At 40.5% G+C, this 21,507-nt stretch overlaps 1 protein-coding gene across 1 annotated transcript; it reads left to right on the forward strand.

Moving 5' to 3' along the window:
* Positions 1–1,106: 1,106 nt before the first annotated feature.
* hgfa (hepatocyte growth factor a) lies at positions 1,107–21,138 on the forward strand. Its single transcript, XM_054625063.1, has 18 exons — positions 1,107–1,170; positions 5,966–6,125; positions 6,271–6,383; positions 7,065–7,179; positions 10,351–10,493; positions 10,598–10,718; positions 10,898–11,016; positions 13,463–13,634; positions 13,840–13,973; positions 14,904–14,997; positions 16,159–16,298; positions 17,863–17,895; positions 18,135–18,243; positions 18,334–18,408; positions 19,936–20,073; positions 20,289–20,395; positions 20,510–20,643; positions 20,962–21,138. The coding sequence occupies exons 1-18, from the start codon at positions 1,107–1,109 to the stop codon at positions 21,136–21,138; spliced, it is 2,148 nt and encodes a 715-aa protein (XP_054481038.1).
* The last annotated feature ends 369 nt before the right edge of the window (positions 21,139–21,507 follow it).

Below are 21,507 nucleotides of genomic sequence, written 5' to 3' on the forward strand. Positions count from 1 at the left end.
ACCAAAAGGTCACGATGATCCGAAAGCTGCAAAGATAACTCAAGTAGATAAACAACAGCCAGAGAGAGTTTGTAAAACCTGGCAACCTCTTATTACGTCTTATAAGCCATTAATTATAACTCATAAAAGTTTTATAAAGCATGCCTTACCAGGAAATTGCTACCATGTGTGCCTGTCAATACACCATGGTGATGTTGAAACGCTTGACATATATAGTGTAAACTATAATAAAGTCCTCTTTAGTTCAGTCCGTTTAGACAAAATACAGTATGACTTGCAAATGAGAAATATTACTTGCAAAAATGCTAGCAAATCACTTAATTATTAAAAAATACATTTTAAAGCTGCACACATTCAGGGGAGGTTGTGCAGAACAACCAAACCATTATTCTATCACGGCTGACTCCTTTGATTAATGAAATCTCGCTTAATCCTGCATGCATATGGAATATGAAAAAAATGCTTTTGATAAGTGGGAGAATTTGAAGTAAAACCAATTGGTGTTTTCATTTACGACACATTATCTCTCATTTTGTTAAAAAAAATAATGCTGGCGTTCCTAATAAGATTTAAAAATGGGTAAAAATTAGATTGACTCTAGTTTTTGGTAAAAAAGCAATATTTTCAGATGTGGATTAATACACCATTAGTATTTATTTCAACTAAATGATGCGTATGGGATGGATTTTAAAGTAACTATAGGCTCACAGACTATTTTTATCGGTAGGATCAATTCTTTATCGGTGTCGTGTTGTTTTCTTTTAGGTCTTTTGACCATAAATGAAAAATATGAAAAAAAATCCCCAGACTATGACTTTCATGAACATCTGGCTTGTGAGTCACATCCAATTTTACTTTGAAAATAACAACCGGACGTTGTAGCATTTATTCCACAGCACTTGACACTGGTGAGGAGAGCCGCTGATAGAGGAGCACTGACTCCAGTTAAAGGGGGTTGAACCGAGGACGTGTGGTTTCTTGGAAAAGTGGCATCTGCGTGAGGAAGGCAAGTCCCGTGCTGCTCATCAGCCTCTCTGGACTGTATTCACCCACAGACTCTGTGGCTCATCCAATCCGGATTCTAACCTGCTTCCAAGTCCCCAACCATGAGGACAAACGTATGGATTTACCAAGCTGTGGTGTGTGCTGTGGTCACTATAATAAATACAGGTAAGGCATGAACAGCTGTTCTTCTGGGGGATGTTGCATTTTTATGCATGGGGCAATGTTGAATTTTTTTTTAATCTCATATCAACATTTAATTTGAGTCTTTATTTTCTGCACTTTTTTTTTTGTTGTGCATTAAAGTGAGAAATACAAATAAGAAAATGTCAAGTATATAAAAAGAAAAAAAGAAAAAAAGTTAGTTAAGTGTGCAAAAATAGAATTAGGTTACCAATTTCTCATATTTCAAAATAAATTGGATTTTGCCAGTCAGTACTTGTCTTTTTAAAATATGCATGCTGTTCTGTAGGTCTGTTGATAATTACATATATATATATATATATGATATATATATATATATATATATATATATATATATATATATATATATAATATAATAATGTAACTATAGATCATGAAGTTCAGTGACATACCTGCAATGTTGATTCGACACGCTCTTTGATGAATTACTGTTGCTTGTAATTGACTGAGCATTGTAGAAATAACTACTTGGCTGATTCTGAAGATGGGGTGGAGTATATCTCTAAACATTTAACAAGTGAAAAACTTTGAATGAAATAGTTTAGCAGTTTATCAAACTGCTCCTCATCTTAGAAATCCATTCATATCCCTGAGCTCCCATTATTTCAGTTATCCAATATGGGTCTAATTTGAAAATAGATCTAAATGTCAGTTTAATTCATTTGCAATGCAATTAAATTGATTTGTGCAACACTATTTGGTAATCAGACGTTTCCCTTCTCCAGAATAAGGACGTGCCAAAGAGTTTGGTTGAAGTGCATCTGCTGCTGTCATTAAACTTTCTTTAATATCGGCTCTGCCCATTTCAGTCATAAACGCGGCTGCATAAATGTTTTCATGTTTTCATGTAATGTTGCAGCACAGCCCGGAGCGCTCTACATGAAACGCGTCCAAACGTGCCACTCCGTCATGAAGCACTGATTATCTGGTGGTGACTGAAACTGTCCCGGTTTACATCCGGGCCCGTTCACATGTCACTGAGTAAAGCACTGCATCCATAGTTGCCACCTCCAGGGGTTCCCGACCCTGACCTCTGACCAGTGCAGTTTGAGGGGGGAAAGTCAAAACATGCGCGTCCCCGGACTGTCCCGGTAGAGATAGAAAAGGTGTGTGTATGTGCATGGGTGTGTGTAAGGGAGAGGGGGGTTAACATCTGGCTGCTGAGCCCAGTTCCACATTGTGCGCGTTCTGCAGCAGATGTAATGTCTGCTTAATTCCCAGACAGAGGCACACCTTTAACCTGCTACTTTCCTGTTGTTCGTGTAATAGTTTTTCCTCAACACTGCCTTGAAATTTATTCATTTTGTGATTATTAATCGTTGATTCTTTGCAGCTCATATCCTAGAAAAGCCAGACTAAAATACTTATCCAGCTGACACGTTTTTCTTTGCTCAAGGGCACCTAAGTGGAAGTTTTCTGAGAAAGGTCGTTCACCTCTCCTATCTACATTTTTCCGAGCTAAACTAGGGACTCAAACTCGTCCCTGTAAGCTACGGCTGCCTCTTCTCATTAAATCTCACCTCTCTCACACCCGCCCATTGAGCACGTTTTATTATAATCTCCGACTTCAGCAAATGTTTGGGATTTGGAGATAGCAGGAGTCCGACTGCTAGCAGAGGAAGAGACTAAGTGAAATCTAATTGAGCAGCCTGGCCAGACATCAGGGCTGTAACAACACTGTGATGAGTGCCAGATGTGGTCCAGTGAAGCCCAAACATTAATAACAAGTCCTCCCCGAAAACCATTTTCAACCACGAGGAGCCTCTAAACGCTACACAGTTTACAATATCCTAAGTACACACACAACGCCTTGTGACGGAACTTGGCACGGGAGCATGAAGCAGTAACTCGGTAGCATGACATTTTCATCTGTGATTTATATCGCACTTGCCCCAAATTATAAACGGAAAACCATTGTAACTAAACACATAATGCATTTAATGATGTTGCTGTCGCCCGCAGAAAAAAGCATTTACAGTGGAGCCCAATTCTCCTGAAGGATGGGCTCTTAACTTTTTTTCCCAGTAGGTAGAAGTGAATGATTTGTGTCGCAGAGGATTTGAGCTTAAAATATGGGTTTGTCCTGCTTATGAACCCACGTGGATCTCATATATATTACGCTATGTCTTTGCAATGATAGAATTCTCTTTTGATGTACTTCTTCCCAAAGAATCGGCTCTCAACAAAGGCCTGTAACAAAAACGAATAAATAATTACTTTGGTGTCCTTTTTCCCCACTGTGGCAGTTTTCCAATTCTCCACATCCTGTAAGTTTTTCTAGTATGCGTTGGATGCCAATATCTGAGATAAAACGTATACATAAAACTTCATTAGTTTACAGAAATGGTGCGTGACATAAGAGCTTTCATGCGAAAAGGGAATATTCTGATTGCGTCTTGTTTTGGTCACTCTTTACACTAAAAATGAAAAGGAACGAACTACGTCACATGGAGTTAAACAGCCGGAGTTCTAATGAGACTTTCATGGCAATTAAGGAGTCATGCGTGCAAGTTACTGTAGAAATCAGAGATATACAGTAAATTGAATAGAATTAAATAAAATATCACGTTATTTCTGGCCACATACCTAGACATCGATATTGCAACGGGTTGACCATTGGAGCTTTCACAAAATATTTACACGATGGACATTTGTGTAAATAATAATCAGTAATGTTGAAATAATGACAAAATGGATGAAAGCAAATCATAAAACACCTAGAACAATCTGGTAAGTCCAATCACTTTTCTGTAATGTAGCCTTTAAACCCAGGAAAATACAACATTTATGCCAAATTAGGATATTAAGATCTACAATATTTCATCTCATATGACAATTATTATATTATATCAATATATTGCCCAGCCCTGATTTACAATAACAGGAAACTGTAGCATAACAAGTGCTCAAATATTTTTGAGACAGTTTCTTAAAGTAGTTAAACATGATATATGCTTTCATGAGCATTAAATCTCCATCTGAGACTCTGGAGCATGTCAGCTTGTTGGATGAACATCATTCTGCATTTCTCAGGCAGCTGCCCCGGTTTGAAGCAGGAGTGCCTGGGAGCTTTTTGAGCTGAGTTTTGATCCTGGACGCACTTCTTATTTAATTTCCTGACAAATAAACTAATCCGCTACTTTGGTTTGACCTGGCCAGCTGAAGCAAGATCTAGATGAAGTTCTCAAGTTTCCAGGGATTCAGGAGTTGCACAATGATGTTTCAGTATGATGCAGCAGTGCGGATGCAGCAGTGCGGATGCAAACCAAGCGAACTGTAGTTGAAGGACGCTTTAATGGATTCCCGGTCACCCAGTTAAATATATGACAGCGGAAGAGTTTCATCTTTTTCTCCACTTCCTCCGTGTCAAGACTCTGAAACCAATGTTCATGTCGCCTGTTGATCTAATAGTCGAAATCATCATCATGACGCAACTACAGGAAATATTCTCATTTTAACAAGTTCTTCTTCTCCACCTCATCGCCTTGACAGAAGTGAAATATTTGGCCATGTCGGTGTTTGAGTAATGTTTGACACTTTATCAACAAGGAAAAAAAATGTAATAATGGTTTCTTCCCATTTTGCCTTTACTTGAAATCTGGCAATGTAGATTCACACAGTAAACAAGGGAGGAGAAGGTGTGAACTGCAAGGTTAGTTCCTAGGCAACCCTGGGTGGATCATTGAGAAAATATAAAGCACAATAGAGACAGTGGTAACATAAACTGTCTTCTGGGTGGATTGACAACTTGAATGCTTGAGCGTAATGCTACCTGAAGACTTGTCTGTACTTGTTTTATAGAGACGGGCACATACACAGGTGTTTATGCTCAACGCGTTGTTCTTTGCAGTATTCTCCAAAACGCCAGGAGGGGTACAAAATAAAAGTCCTTTGAAGAAGCAACAAGTGTTTCCAAAAAATGCAGTTGAGCAAACATGCAACTTCTCAGTACCAGGGTGGAATTGTAATTAAATATAAACTTATATCTCATATAAAATATTCATGGGCATAGGCCTACTTTATTGCCTTAATACAACCCCTGTTAAGTAAGAAGTCAAATATTTAGAGGAAGAAATGTATTCTAATGAAACAAAGGTAAAAAGTTGAATTATCCTGTAAACAATTTGATTTAGCAATCAAAAAAAATCTCATTTTTTAAAAGCATCTTGAGAATATTAAAAAGGTATTCATTATCATATATCTTAATTTAAGTTGTGTCTTCATCTGTATTTGCGGCAGTCATGTCTGAAAAGTTTAGTCGCCTGGTTACAAAAGATTCGGAGTTGCACAAGCAGGATCCGCGGCAACCTTCGGGGCCTTTGTGCTTCACGCTAAATATGTGATTATGTTCTTTTTTTGGCTCATACACCCTCACGCCAGAGACACTATGGAAAAACTTAACCCTACCTTTAGTGGTCCTCGGCTCACGGAGCTGGCCACTGGCTATCTCAGACCTTGTAGCAGCACTTGTGCAGCGTTCACAACATACGGGATGAATGGTGGAGATGGGGAAGAAGCCAAAGACTCGTCAGCATCCAACTCATTTGACAACTTTAGATAGTTGTGTGATTGTAAAGCTGGTCATTCAAATGATTAAATCACTTCATTGTCAATAAAGCGCTACATGAATACAAATTGGGTCATCCATTCTTGTTTGCATGTTCTGTTCCAAGCAAATCCCCTTTACCGAGTTTAACAGCCAATCTAATAACTGTACCAAAGCACACATTTAACATGTTGTGTCCTTGTGTTCTTGCAGGCTTTTGTAGGACTCATCAGTCGTTACAGAAGTATGAAAAGAGTGAAAGTCACATGCTGGTTTGCACAGACTGTCCTCAGCCCCCTTTGGTACGGAACGGCCGATCTCAGGAGCAATGCGCCAGGAAGTGCAAGAAGGTCAAGAAAAACTTCAACTGCAGGTTATTTACTTTCTGTGTTTCGCTGAAACGTTTCCCTGTTCCCCTCACTCCTCCTCTCCTCTCCTCCTGTGTTGACACAGTATTTACATATTTATCTTGTTTATCATTTGTTCATCTCTCAACTACTTCCCGTGTGTCTCTGCAGGGCTTTCAACTTTCAAAGGCACGACAGGAAATGCCACTTGCTTCCCTTTGACCGCTTCACCCACGGTGTGCAGAAGCAGGCCAACGTCAACTTCACTTTGTATGAAAAAAAAGGTAAAATATAGTGATATTTAGAGGTAAAGCCACTTCAGGTTGAGTGGAGGCACCATGATGTTTTTTCTCATGAGAACATTCAGGTGCGGATGGATTTACACAGGCAGATTGTTTGTCGGTGATTGCGGGTTGGGTTTCATGCGTCGGCTCCCGGCGTTTTAAGGTCTTTGGTTTTTCGTGTTGACACAATAAAAGCAACCAACCCCCCACCCCCACCCCCTCGCCCCCTCACCCTACTGTTTAATCGCTCCAGTTGGGGAGAGTCGCACGCATAAACATGAAGCAGACTTAAGAGTAAACAAAAAAATTCATTGTTTACAGTTGGTACGCAAAGGATTTCTCCCGGTGCAGGCTGTGGAATCTAGCACTTTAGAATTTACTGCTAAATTTACGGAAACTCCCCCCGGTGACATTTAACGAACTTTAGGGAGTTGTCTGTTTTGGGAATAACACACGAGCTGGGACATACTAAAAATGCTCGCTGTAAAAAAGTCCAACTGACCATACATGGGTAAATATATTCCAGGTGGTCAAGGCAGGGGACGCAAATCAACTTTTAATTGTCTAATCGGTGTTTAAACTGACACATAAAGAGTACACAGAGACAACCTGTAAGAGTGAGAACATGAATGGATGTTTTCAAATGCTTTTTTTTTTTTTTTTTTATGCCTTTGCCCTTAGATTATATAAGGGAGTGTATCACCGGCACCAAGGACAACTACAGAGGGAGGAGGTCTTGGACGAAGTCAAACATCACTTGCCAAGCTTGGTCAGATAATAACATCAATGAACACACGTAAGTCCTCTCCTTTTTTTTACCAAGAAGGAGTACAAAAAGTCGATTTTTGTTGGGAATTGTGGCTGTTACAAACATGTTACCTTAAGGCTGCAGTGCCTTGCTTGATGACAAGGAGTGGACCCACCAGATTTCTGTAGATTTGAACCAGCAGCCTTCAAAGTCTGCTTTTCTAATCTTGAGGGTTTCCGGAACCTTCGTGGATGCTCCTTCTCTATTTCTCTGTGTCTGATATTGAACAGGCCTCGGCATCTGATTTATAGATGCTCGGATCATCCCCTTGCACCTCGGGGGTTAAGGGAAGGTGGAGGCTCGGAGACGGGTGAACGTTTAGCCAGAAATAAGTCAAACTTCTTTCAACACATGCAGGGATGTCTTCTCCATTGTGGTTGTTTTTCCACTTCACTGCAGGCCATCAGGTGTGTCCCAAAGATGTTTCCCCTCGGCTACAAGCCAGGCAGGATCCCGTGAATTTGTGACGATGGTTCTGTGCCAGCATCTTGTTAGTGGGGCTCATTAGTTACAAGATATTTTAACTGCGGCAGGCAGGGGGGGGGTTTGAGACACAGAGTAATAGGAGTTTGAAAAAGGGCAGAGAGAAAAGTAGACAGAAAAGGAGGTAGAATGAAAGAAAGCGCAGAAATTTATAGACTGAAGTCATGTTTTTGTCTGTTGTCCAGCTGAGCTCACAAAGCCACAGACGTACTGAGAGAAATACAAGTTCAGTGACCCCCCCCCCCCCATTATCAAAACACACTCCAGTGTTGATCCCCATGCTCTCCTCTATTCCTCATCTCCCTCTCCAGAAGCAGCTCTTCCCATTAGGAATCCTTTGTCATTGTTTATTTGACACACGGTTCCAGTCTTTGTCCCAGATGGCAAATGTAACATCGCACCGGCTTGTCAGCGACTTTCAACTTTCCGAGGGTCAAAGGGAGCTTTGCTTAAGGGAGATTTAGTGCCACTGTGGGTTACCCAACATGGGACTGTCCCGCTGTTTGAGGATTACCTCCATAATGAACCACGCACCAGTTGAGCTCCAGGTAACTATTATTTTCATGCTTGACCGGGCACCGTGGGCCAAGGGGTGATTTCTCAGGAGGTTCCCTTCCAGGAATGGGACTTCCACCTGTTGTCTATATTTAGTTTGTGAACCAAGGCTCTGGAAAAAAAAAAAGTGTGTATTGACGCCCAGCCATGCATGGAGAGAGGAATGGAATGGAAAATTTCTGTTCATATTAATAACAATAGATAACATTGCAATCATTTATTTATTCCCATAGGGCCTTTCTTCTATTTTTCTACACATTTTCTCTGGGAGGTCAGTGAGAAGGCTCAGCTACAGAAACACACAGCTTCTTGCAGAGAGTTAGACCAGAAGATTGATACCATTCTCATGTCTGTAGCCTGCAGTAAATATGAAGCTACCACCAATGGCCAGTTAAACTCAGCTTAGCAGAGAGACTTAAAACAAGCTAGCGTGGCTCATCCAATGGTAACTTGTTAATTAACTGCTGTCGTACCCTTCTTCCAAAATCTAAATTTATGTCTTGAAATGCTTGCTTGCTCTAATCACTAAACACTTTTATCTCTTGTAAAGCTGTTGCATTGAAGCACGGCTGCCTTTGTTCCAGGTGCATCGGACATTTCACAGCAGTTACTTCAGGTCTTGATTTCATCTTTAGTGATATTCAAAATCTAGCCAAGTTTAGCCGGCCCGCAGAGCAAAGCATGTGTGTCTGGTCTCCAATGGGAACACACTTTGGCAAGGAGATGAATAACTGGCTAACATCTGTTAGTGCAACATCATTATGGATAACTTGCTCCCATGCAGTGGGCTTTACAGACTCTCACCAGATGCAAACCTTTTTTCTTTTATTTTTTTATAAAGTGAGGGACCTTGTAATCCCATTTATAAATTATGAATACTGTATTATGATAGGAATATATTGTGAGTTACACACGCCAGATGTGAGATTTGGCACTTGGCAGACTGTTGCAACAAAAGGGAACAAGTGTTTTGTTGTAGTTACAAGCATTAGGGAAATGCGCTGTTATACTTAACCATGTCAGATTTTTCTATAGTTGGAACTATCCTCTGAAGCTTAGGACCTTCCTCTTCTTTCTCCCTTTTTACTGTTACATGCCTGAAATTTCTTCTCTTTCTGGGTTGAATGATGTCGTGCATTAGTGTAGAAGCCTTGCGTAAGCCCCGGGGCACGGAGGGGAGAGCAGAGCAGACTCCCCCAAGAAAAGAGTCATTGTCTGGGGTAGTATGTTCAGACAAACTGCTGGAAGAAGTGTCGACTGGTTCTTTTATTTTTTTATTTCTTTACCTGCACATGTTGTTTCTTTTTACATCATCAGTTAACCACTGAGCTCTCGCCTTTTTGGCTCACTCCATTATGCTCACTTTTTTCCTTTATAGGCACTTGTTTCTTATTACCCTTCTTCTACGACCACAACTTTTGCTCCTGTCTTCCCTCTCTGTCTGTCTTGGTGGGAGGGGGAATGTGGTCTACATGGATCAGGGGGTGCTGACATGCCAGCTTTTCATCATCCTGCCCTGACAGGAGATGAATTTCACACACTGTTCATTTAGTATGGGGGTCCCATGACGCCCCTCGTTGTTAGATCCCATATGTTTGGACTAGCCAGGTTCTTTTTCTTCCAGTCTTACAGTTGCTTGTTCACACTGACGAGAGGTTGCAAATGACAGAGAAGGATTAGGTTTACACGTGTTCAAAAGGCTGCCAGCAAAAGACCTGCTTGGTCTGCTTCAAGTGGTTCGTAGCATTATTCTGAGCTGTTGGAGGTTACTGTGCTGTGACAGAGTCTGGCTGCGTCACACATGAGGGAGCTGGGATATGCTAGGAATCGGTAAGGCGATCATGCAAAAGGTGCAAAGCTGAAGAGATATTGATGACCTACTTTGAATATGATTTAGGTGACTGGTTATTTAAGGATTTTATAATGTAACTGGGTTTCTAAGAACCTTATACCTTCATGTAAAAGCCTTTTATTTGGTTTGTTACTGAGAACGCTTAGCAGGCAGGTACGGTACTGTATACATCGCCGGAGCAGCCAAGTGTGCAAGTACTCCTTAAAATGTATTTATACAATTTACAGTATCAGTTAACACTTTTAATAATGTCTGTCTACCCCCTGTAGGTTTTATCCTGATAGGTACCCAACGCAAGACCTGAGGGAGAACTTCTGTCGGAATCCCAACAACGATCCTGGTGGTCCCTGGTGCTACACCACAGACCCCAACGTACGAGCCGAGGAGTGTGGCATACCTCAGTGTTCAAAGGGTAAGACATTACAACATCACTTTAATCCCTTGAAGTCATAAGTTTTGTTTGCATCGATTACTAGAAGAAAGAATTCTTGATAAGTGCTGTTTTCCTTTCGACAGAAGTCTGTATGACGTGTAATGGGGAAGATTACCGGGGCAAACTTGACCATACAGAGAGTGGCAAAGAGTGCCAGAGGTGGGACTCAACAAGGCATAACAAACACCACTTCCAGCCCAAAAAGTAAGCTGCAAAGCTCATAATCACACAGTAACCCTTATTCCGCGTCCAGTGCTGCACACACCCAAGACAGATGCTTAAATAACTGACGCTAATACTCAGGAGAGGTAGACCTCACCAGTTGTTATGACTAACATCCTTCCCTTTCAAATTTTTCCTTTCCTCGCTTTCTCCTCTCTCAGGTATCGGCACAAAGATTTAAGGGACAACTACTGTCGTAACCCAGATAATCGTCTTCGTCCCTGGTGCTACACCATGGACCCCAAAACTCTGTGGGAGTATTGCAACATCACTGTGTGTGGTAAGGGCCTACGTACTGTACAGACTCCTACTCTTGAGCTTCGGTTTTGTGGATAAAGTCTTCAACAGATTAACTTAAAACCAAATTATTGTTTTTACTGATTTTCATGCCCCAGCAACAGCCATGGCCAGAGCGATGCCTGCAGGGAGTTTCTTTAAATTTGTTACAAAAATCCACCTGGACTTAAAAATGAACTGATTACGTTTTGGTGGTCAAGGGTCACTGTGACCTCACTTTGGTCCCATTCCCATTTCTTAATAAAGGTTTAAGCAAATGTCTTCAAATTTGGCACAAATGTAGAATTTGGTGGTCAAAGGTCAAGGTCACTGGGACCTCATTTATCCAATTCTTGTGGACGTGATATCTCAGAAACGCCTCAAATTTTATAAAAACTTCCACCTGGACTGAAGGATGAAGTGATTCTAACTTTGGTCGTCAAAGAACAAAGTGTCTGACAGACATGGATGTAAACTTTAACATGACTGCTTGGTGGAGCATTACAACTACAAGGCTGTTATTCTAGTAGTTTGCTAGTTTTTCACAACGTCCAAAAGTTGACATAGCGTTGAAGATCCCTTGCTTCGTTTTTTGACACAGACTTCAAATCGTTACTGCCCAGCCAATGGTTTGAGGGCACAAAGGGGTTGTTAAATACAGGACTTTGTTGGTTGCGGTGAGGAGAGTAAGAAAGTTCCTCTTCTCCCCTCCCAGAGTCTCATAAGGCTTTTGTTTACCCGGCGGGGTGATTCATGTGGTGCTTGGCTTCAATTCCTTTTACCTCAACATGCAAGAGTAAATAGGTTGTTTGTACAGGGGAGGGCCTGACTTCAGAGAGCCAGAAGTGCTTAACTGAGACCACTCACAGATGACAAGGGGCTGTGAAATGGAGTGGTACAATAGAGGCTATTATACAGAGATGCATCACACGGCCATCTGAAGACCTAATAGTTGTTTTAGTGGTATGAAAATTATGATGTATAAAAACAAGTGACACAATAAAGGGAAAAGTGGAGTGGAGGAACGATGCCGATGCTGTCATACCAGACCAAGGGGTTCACTGAATGGTTTGATTAGAACCCTTTGAAAATAATGTGAATCATATATTAAGGCCAGATCTCAATCCAACTAAAAACTTATGGAAGGATTGTCGTGTTGGAAAAGCACATAACCTCAAGTTACTTATTGGGGGAAAATGTCTTTGTCTCCAGCCTCTCTTTTATACCAATATCAACAAAAAAGCAATGCGAGGACTATTCACAATCACAATGTTTTAGACTAAACAAATACTTGGTTAATCGTAAAAAATAATCTGCAGATTAATCAGTGTTCAAAAGAATCACTAACTGCAGCCCTGTATTTGATATTGTACTGTATGTAAAAAAAAAAAAATGTAGACAAACATGTAGAGGGGATAAACAGTATAACCTCACTTATCGCATTTGGCAGAGTCTTGCAGAGTTGTAGTTTGGATAACTTTTGCCTTCATCTGTCGTACAAAACACGGAGAGAAAAGAAAAAGAATGGACTCCAAAAAGAGGCTACGTAGAATTTATCGTCATTTTTTTTTCTTTAAAAGCACAATGAAATATCCCCACATGTACAAACACACGGAGCATCTCTTTGTCTCTGTCAAACACATACACACACGTACTTTACAGTACATGTAATGATTTACAGCGAGGGCGGGGATCTGCATTTGTCCAGATGTGCGCATCCCTCAATGCCTGCCCTCAGAAAGATAAAAACCACTGACCTGTACAACACAGTGCACACAGACACTGGCATGCATTACATCAAGCCAAAGAATCCCTCTTTTCCATCCGCCTGCTCGTTTCGGCCCTCAAAACATTCCCTTTCCTCCTCCATCTTCTCCCATCTCATTTGTCAAAGGCTAAAGAAACAGAGACAGAAATCCAGAGGGGAGAAGTCGCTCCCCAATGCACTGCTAGTCCTGCACTGCTGAAAAGCAGAATTCCATCTGAAGATGTTTGGAATAGTTTTCCGGTGGATAAAGTTGCCCCAGCACAGACCGGGTTGGATGTGATATCTTTGGTTGGGCTGCAATAAACAGGAACGGAATCTTATTGTTTAATGTTTAGGCAAAGATGTATTACTCAATATCATAAGGGTCCAAGTTTTTCTTAAAACAACCTGCGACATTGTGTTCCGTCAGCAAGTTAATTTTTTTTTATTTTATTGTGGGTGTCCGTACGCGCAAGAATGTGGTGCACCGGTGTTATGAACACACAGAAAGCTTCCTTTCACAGTTGAGACGAGGGGGGTGCTACTGTTTTTTAATCATCTGTCTCTTGGTTAAACATTAAACATTCTTTTGGGGATTAATATCTCCCTCGTTTTCTCCCTCCTACATATTATTCTCTTTAGCGAACTTCTTTCTCATGCAAACACTCACAATTACAATTTAATCTTTTTCTTTTTTTGCTAGATTCTGACTCAAGCGAGGACACCGAGGTCAATGTAACAACATCCTGTGTCCAGGGAAAGGGCACAGATTACCGAGGCACAATGAATGTCACTCCAGAGGGTGTGACGTGCCAGCGATGGGACTCCCAGTCGCCCCATAACCACTCCTTTCTTCCTCAGAACTTCAAATGCAAGTGAGTACAGTTTGCTTAATGGGCCCTGGCGGCTTGCATTCAATTATTTCTGCTGTGCCAAGGAGGTGATTTGTTCATTTTGTGCATTTGACTGTTGAAATGCCAAAAAAGTAATGTGATGTGTATGGAACATAAAATGATAGCTTTGCTGTAAAAAATGACATCAGCACCATCATTTAAATTGTAGTTTGTGTATGTGTTATAGAGACCTCAGAGAGAACTACTGCCGTAACCCTGATGGTGCGGATTACCCATGGTGCTTCACTACAGACCCTAATCAAAGGATAGCCAACTGCACTCACATCCCCAGGTGTGATGCTGAGGCCACAGAAAAAATGGGTAAATTACTGTACAATTTGAATTTTAAAGGAACAGTTCAACATCTGGGGAAATCTACTTTTTTTTACTTTTGTCCAGAGGGTTAGATGAGAAAATGTCTACCACTCTCAGGGTAAATATGTAGCTAGAACCTGCAGCTAGTTAGTTTAGTTAGTTTAACTGTTTCCCTCTGTTCCCAGTCGTTATGCTAAGCTAAGCTAACTGGTGGCCCTAGCAACATATTTACAATGCAAATATGAGAAGGGTAATGATTTTTTCGTCTAAATTTCCCAAAATGTCAAATTATCAATTTAAGACTACCAGTGTTTTCTAAGCAGCAGCCTTCAAAATATTAGCAAATATCTAATATAATTTATCAATATATGCTTTTTTTTATTATATGATTGAAATATAGAACAAAAAGCTTCTAAAGCCATATCATGTTTTTGAAAAGTGGAGTTACACAGACACTTTCTTGTTCCCATAGGACTGGGCCACTTGGCAGCGTGCTGCCCAATTAATTCCATTTCATGGAAGAACAAAAACGTCCAACTTTGGCAATAGTGCTCTCTGTCATATCCCATGTTTCTCTGCTTTACATTTACAGGGAGGTGGAGAGACTATGGCTAGCCTTTTAGTTACTAAAGCCCCTCTTCTGATTCTGCTTAAGGACAGACATAACATAGTGGTTTATAGATTTCTACCACAGGAGCCCTTGACATTAAATCCATCCAAACCACAAAGAGAAGTCAAATATCTGAACTTAATTATGTTATGTTTGCCTCAATGAGAAAGACAGCCACCACCCAAATCATGTGTGTAGTTCATTGGGTATTGCTCACTCAATGATTGCATTTAAGTGTTTGAGAAATTGCTGGGCTGAGTAATTCAATGCTCTTCTGGGAATATTTAACAAGATGGTCTGAATAATAATATCTGTTTCTTCCTCAGAGTGTTATGAAGACAACATAGAGACATATCGGGGCACTTTATCCACAACTCGATCCGGTATTCCCTGCGCAGACTGGTCACATCACATAAACAGGTCAATCTTTTTTTTTTTTATCTTGGTAAATAGTTGTTTTGCTCCTTCTTTTGACTCTCAGGCAAGCTTAAGCTGTAGCGGGAAACACTGGAGATGTTTCCTAGAGAGGCTGGCAGTCTTTTCAGCTCACTGAAGTGTTTGTTGATGACGAAAATACCTCTCATATGAATGAAGCCAAGTAGTGAAAACAAATAACAAGAGGATATAAGGGGTTCCTCAGGGGTCAACACCAAGCCCAATTATTATTCATCTAACTGACGAGAGGAAACCCTGGGGTGCTCTCCAAGTGACCCATCATGACGGAAAGGTGGCCCACTCCAGAGTTGTTGCTTCATGCTTAAGTCAGGCTGTTGGAATTACTTAATTTACAGGAATTTTAAAAGCCAAAATGGCACAGACAGATGGACATGTTCCAGAGCCGACCCCTGACCCCAGGAAGTGCTTTCTGAGGAAAGTAGATCAAAGCCAATCAGCTCCCTCGCATAGACTGCAGCCAGGGAGTCTACCCCGCTTAAGGTCATGGGTCATCCCAGGAAAAACTGCTGAGAGCCACAGCTTGTTTAGCAATCTCCTGGGAAGTAGAATTATCTTCACCTCTTGACAAATTGTCGCCCATCGCTTAGGATTATTGTTGTCTGCGTGTGTCCAAATTCTTACACAGTAATTACTTTTTAGTGATAATTTGGTTATCTGAGAAGATTACGCATAATTTTCTCTTAGAGCCTGCGTTGCAAAAAAGACTTGCAATTAAATGGGAATTCCTACAAATTGGTAGCACAACCGTATTGTTCCATAGAGGATGTGGCTCCTGCTGGTCTGAGCCGTGCCAAATGCTTAGAGTGCATACTTTCATACTCCCATGAGTACTCTTCACAAAACTCGTTTCCTTCTACGGGCTCTGTGCAGCAAATGCAGAGGATTCAATGCACTATATGAAAGCCATAGTCAAACTTTCCAGGCATAACATAGTTCCTTACAGTGCGTATGTACTGTATGTGCATGATGGTGTGTGTGGTCCACTCCATGCGTGCATGTGTTCATGTTTTTTTAGAACGGAGAGTGTGTATGAATCTTCATGAGACGTGGCCCAGTGTTATTTCTGATACACTGTGTGCGAAATAACAAATGGAATATGAGAATCTGTATTTGTGTGTTTTACAGTGGGGATTCTCACTCTACAGAATCCCATGTGGGGCTGGAGAAGAACTATTGCCGGAACCCGGACCGGGACAAACATGGCCCCTGGTGTTACACCAATCCAAATAACCGTTTGGCCTGGGACTACTGCAAACTGAAGCACTGTGAGTGACATAATTAACCTTGTGACTTCTAACGTCTGTCTCTGTACCAGTAGATATATCTGTGTTATGTCAGAAACTTAATAGAGTTTAATATAATTCACTTTCTTACCAAGAGTTGCACAAGAAAACCAATACCAATCTCATGTCTGTATGGTAAATATGTTGCTAGAGCCAGCACCTGATTAGCGTAGCTTAGCATAAGGACTTGAAACACCATCCCAACTACAATTTCTTGTTTTTACACTTATTTTTGTGTGTGGATGAAACCAACAAGTTATAACATGTTAATCAGTGAGCTTTAGAGTTGCTGGTAGGTGGATTTTGTTACATTTGAACAGAGACAGTCACTGTTTCCAGTCTTTGTGCTAAACTAAGCTAAGCTCAGCTAATTCGGTGCTGGCTGTAGCTTCATATTATCCCACGGTACACGATAGTGGTATCCGTCTTCTCATCAGATTCTCAGCATGAAAGCATTTTTTTCCCCATAAAAATGCTGAACTATTCCATTAAGGTGGATTGTCGTTCCGAAAAGTTGGTAGCATTGTTGACTTGTGCAAAAAAACTCTGCCTTTGAATTGGAAGCTAGAAGCTGGATGTCAAAGTGAAAAGGGGGGTTAATGATAAGTGAACTTGAAAATTCAAAAAACTGGCACTGTCATTCATTTGAAAGCATTTAATCACTTTGCTCGTGATATACTTGTTTTTAAATATGTATGCACATGGTGGCTACCGGGTGTACTGCGTGCCATCTGAGCGTTTCTTGTGTGTCTTTAGAAATTAAGACCACTTGTTTGCAACATGCCATGAAGCTCATGAACAATGGGGGAAGCATATTAAGATGTGAGCTACGATTAGCAGCAGACTCTGAACATATGATAACCACATTGGAAGAAAGTTGTAGAGCCTAAAGACTCTTCTCATAAAAAGAAACAAGTATCTCATGAGCCTTTCAGACTGTATTTCTGACAGAGTGTTAATTGGCACTTAATATATAGAAGAAGACAGTGTTGTTATGTGGTTGTAGAGCAATGAAACTGTTTTCCACAAAAGTGGTTTAGCTATGCAGCCTTAGTTGACTTCAAATGAAATGTCAAGACTGTGTTTTTATTCAGCTTGGCTGGTGGCTTACCCAATCTGTTAGCCGTGGTTTTATTCAATTTGCAGGGAATCCACAATGCACAAACATCAAACAGATGCAGATCTCTGCTGCCATCCTTTTATTGAAAAATCACCCACTCCAGCGGCCGGACAGAACATTTTATCCGGCTGGTTTCAATATGGCCTCATTGAAGAGCCTCTTTCAAATGGCTGCAGAATCATTTCCATAATGTAAAACATATCTTCCATGAAGTTGTTGAGGTCTTGAGCAAATTTATTTGCTGTGGTTGCCGACTGTTATAGCCTCCAACAATGATTCACAGATAAGTCTTCATAAAGTAAAGAAGGGTGTCTTTTTCATTGAGGTTTCATGCTTTTTGTGTCAGTGTATGGTCAGTGGTCTAAATTATTCCCTGCTGCTGTGGGGTCTCTCCTTACTGTTGTGGTTTTTCTTTACTTCTATCAGGTGAATCAGCTACAGTGGCTCCTCAACCGAACAGTGAGTATCACTTTGGCTTATCTGTCTTTTATCAGTCTAGTCCTCTTCCTCTTCCTCTTATCTCTAATCTCCTCCCTTTTCCTTTTTACTCTTTATATCGAATCCGTCTGTGTCATGTGCCTGACTACACAAATCATATTTTATGGTTTCCTTTTGAAGTTTTAATAATCATCTTCCCATTGAAATGCAAATTGATACATACATCTAACATGCAGCATAAAACATGTCTTCTCTTTTAGCTTTAACTGGGCCCAAGATATCATGCTTTGTGCATATAAGTACCAGAATCGTAGGAGGACACCAAGTGCGAGGTACAGATGGCAGCTGGGTTGTCAGCATCCAAAAAGAGTAAGTCATTTTACATATGTGGGTTTTTACAAAACGTATTAATCTATTTATCAATGAAATGATGAAAATATTCTTCTTAAATCTTCTCAGGAAGGTTCATTTGTGCGGGGGCTCGTTGATCCGAGAAGACTGGATTTTGACAGACCAACAGTGCTTCACCTCCTGGTAATGCTCCACCTTTTTCATCTGTGTCTGACAAACTTTAACCAAATCCATCCCTCGTTTACCTCTTCCATTTATTTTATCTCTCTAAGCCGTCTTTTGTTCCTACCCTCTTTTTAATAAAGTTTAAAGTGTAGATGCAGGATGACAGGTACTTCCAGACAGGCCTGACCTGAGATATGGAACAGAATGGTTCGGTCTGCAGATCTATTTAACTTCTGCAGTTGCGTATGTCAGCGTCATATACATTAAGTATCTCTACATCTGAAGTAGTGGCTTTAAAGAGAATGTCTCTATCTCTGTAGCTTTGTACAGTTGTGTATGTAAAGCATATGGTGTACATCAGTAGCTTTCAGCTGATATTTCAAGGTCCAGTGTGTGTTGTGGAAAAACATGGTCTGCTTTGAGACTTTGCTTTTTTGTCTTGGTTATATTTGTCTTTCACGTTTTGCAGGTGTTTTTATTAGGGTTGCCGAATACATTTTCAGAATTTCTTCCTTAGTGTTTTATTTAACTTTTATATCTGCAGTACATCTTTAAGCCACACGAGGGAGCCTGAATGTTCATATTGTTCTCATAAATGTAGCCTACTTATAACAATGATCTAATCATTAGATCATTGTTATAAGTAGGCTACATTTAACAAACAGAATGTACGTCAGCCTTTCACATTAGATTCTAATGTGAAAGGCTGACGTACATTCTGTTTGTTTTATTGATGAAAAGAAAAAAAAGGAGAGCATGTTAACTCTGCCTTAATGCATTTATTTGGTCTTATTTATAGATCATAAACATATGTAGATGTTTTCAATAATGTCTTCAAAATGGATGGTTTACCTATTCAAGATAATATAGGGTGATGTGGAAATTGCAGTATTAATGATCAGGAATGTTCATTTGTGCACAAATTCGTTATTTTCATAATTTATCGATAAGGCCTATTGTGAATTGGATCGTGGTGGTCTTCCATTTTTTTTAAAGTGGGTCCACAGAAAAACTGTTGCAAAGAACTTTTGCAACAATAAATCTCAAAATGCACCTGTGATTTTGTGTCTAATATATTGAAATTAAAATGTAATTTTACTTTTTGTGGATAGTTCAACTGCCCTCATGCAATACTTCAATATAAACTGTATTTTACATATTAAAACATTGATTACTGCCCTTTAAAAAGTGAGACCCATGTAGGTCTATGGAAGGCTCACACAAGATGCACTCCACCCTAGTATTGCACTTCCATAGGGTTGGGTTACTCTAAAAAAAATCAAAGCAGCAAAGGCCTAATCCTCCTGACTTTAAGTCTTGGGCACATGTAAAGCTCTAATAACACAAAATCCTACTTTTCCCATAATGCAACACCTTCATTTGGTAACCCCTGCCGCCTAAATGCTCACTTTGGTCCAACCCCACACCTTCAGTTTGTAATGCAGGCTTACTTTTAAAAGTTTTAAGTCTCAAGTCCAATTTCCTACTCCTTGCGTAACAATGCCATTGGTTTTCAACTTACATCCTGGTCCTTGTGCTCATCAGCGTTCCAGATCTCAAGGATTACAGTGTGCAGGTTGGTCTACGGCACCTCAATGAATCCTCAAATCACCCGAGACTACGCATCTCTCGCCTGATCTGTGGCCCAGAAGGATCCAACCTTGTTATGCTGAAACTAGAAGAGTAAGTTCTCAACTACTCACTGTTTTCACTAAACTTCAGATCCTAATATTTAAGCACAACTAGTGATATTTTTTATCATATACATTTCACATAATAGATTGTTATTGATCTAATGAACATGTCTTATCTGACCTGCCTGACGTACCTCTTATTTGTGTGCATATGTTATGTTTTGTTTTGACCGTAATTTATGACTCTTGCTGTGTTTGTTCTAGTCCTGCCCCTGTGTCTGAAGGTGCCTCCACTATTCATCTTCCAGTAAAAGAGTGTCACATCACCGAGGGCACCAACTGCACCATGTATGGATGGGGGGAAACCAAAAGTACGGCCTTCTTTCACCCATATTCCATGGCACTCTGCATTTTAATCATCATTCAAACACAAAGGGAAAATCTGTGACATTTAACAATCACACTGCATATCTTTCCCTGTTCAGACACAGGATACGATGAGGCACTCAACGCTTTGACCATGCCCATGGTCAACAATGACATGTGCTCACAAATCAAAGGGGACGCCGGGGAAAGCAGAATATGTGCCGGCGGCAAGAGAGGAGAAGGCGTGTGTGATGTAAGAACAGAAACGACCAGAATGCAATGAAAGTACATTATTTAAAAATATCATCTCACTTTAATAACATAGCAACATCTAGATAGCTAGTTAATCATTGCAATTAATGAATATATTGTCCCAGGGGTAATAGTTGACTAAATAAATCAAAGAAAATCAGAAAAAATCAGAAACCAGTGAGGGTTAAATGGCTTTTGAGACTTTGTATCAGCATTTTAGACAGTTTAACATAACTGAATTGAACATATACAATGCTGTAAAGTGTCCTAGTTAGCGTTCTGTCTCTCTGAAGTTTCATCCTCTACCTGTTTCTTGCAGAAAGACAATGGTGGTCCTTTGGTTTGCCAGGAACATGAGCGCAAAGTCATCGTCGGCGTGAGCATCCAAAGGACAAAATGTGCGTCATCACAGCCTGCACTTTTTGTTAACGTTGCCTTCTACTCTGAGTGGATATACAAAGTGTTCAAACTCTACCCCAGTTTGGAGAGGTACTGATGGAGTGGTGTGAAAAATCAACCCCATGCAAGACTTCACCACAGCCTGTGAGAGGAGGAGGGACGGCTTCGGGCCAAGAAATTCCAAGACTTCTCCAGCATGGACCACGGGGGAGAAACGAGGAAGAACACCTTATGGAAAGTGGGTCATTTTGGGATTTAATGGCTGAATTTGTCATTTTTACGAAGATGCCAGATTAGTGAGTGAAGACTGGATAAAGGAAATGGAATCTCATCCGTTCTTCCACTTCGAAGACGTGCCGGTTGTCAGCAATAATATCATTTTTACAACCAAAGCCTCGAGCACATGGACGACATACTTATTGTACTTTAATATTATCAGAATTTCCAAAGTGACCAAAACAAAGAC

Source organism: Anoplopoma fimbria, chromosome 23, assembly GCF_027596085.1.
Source record: "Anoplopoma fimbria isolate UVic2021 breed Golden Eagle Sablefish chromosome 23, Afim_UVic_2022, whole genome shotgun sequence".
Taxonomy (NCBI): Eukaryota; Metazoa; Chordata; class Actinopteri; order Perciformes; family Anoplopomatidae; genus Anoplopoma; species Anoplopoma fimbria.

What these genes read in the sequence shown, in the direction of transcription:
- hgfa (XM_054625063.1), top strand. Translation starts at nt 1,107, where the DNA reads ATGAGGACAAACGTATGGATTTACCAAGCTGTGGTGTGTGCTGTGGTC. An exon ending in AAGAAAAACTTCAACTGCAG is followed by an intron (nt 6,126 to 6,270) that starts GTTATTTACTTT and finishes GTGTCTCTGCAG; the next exon opens with GGCTTTCAACTTTCAAAGGC. An exon ending in GTTGTCAGCATCCAAAAAGA is followed by an intron (nt 18,244 to 18,333) that starts GTAAGTCATTTT and finishes AAATCTTCTCAG; the next exon opens with GAAGGTTCATTTGTGCGGGG.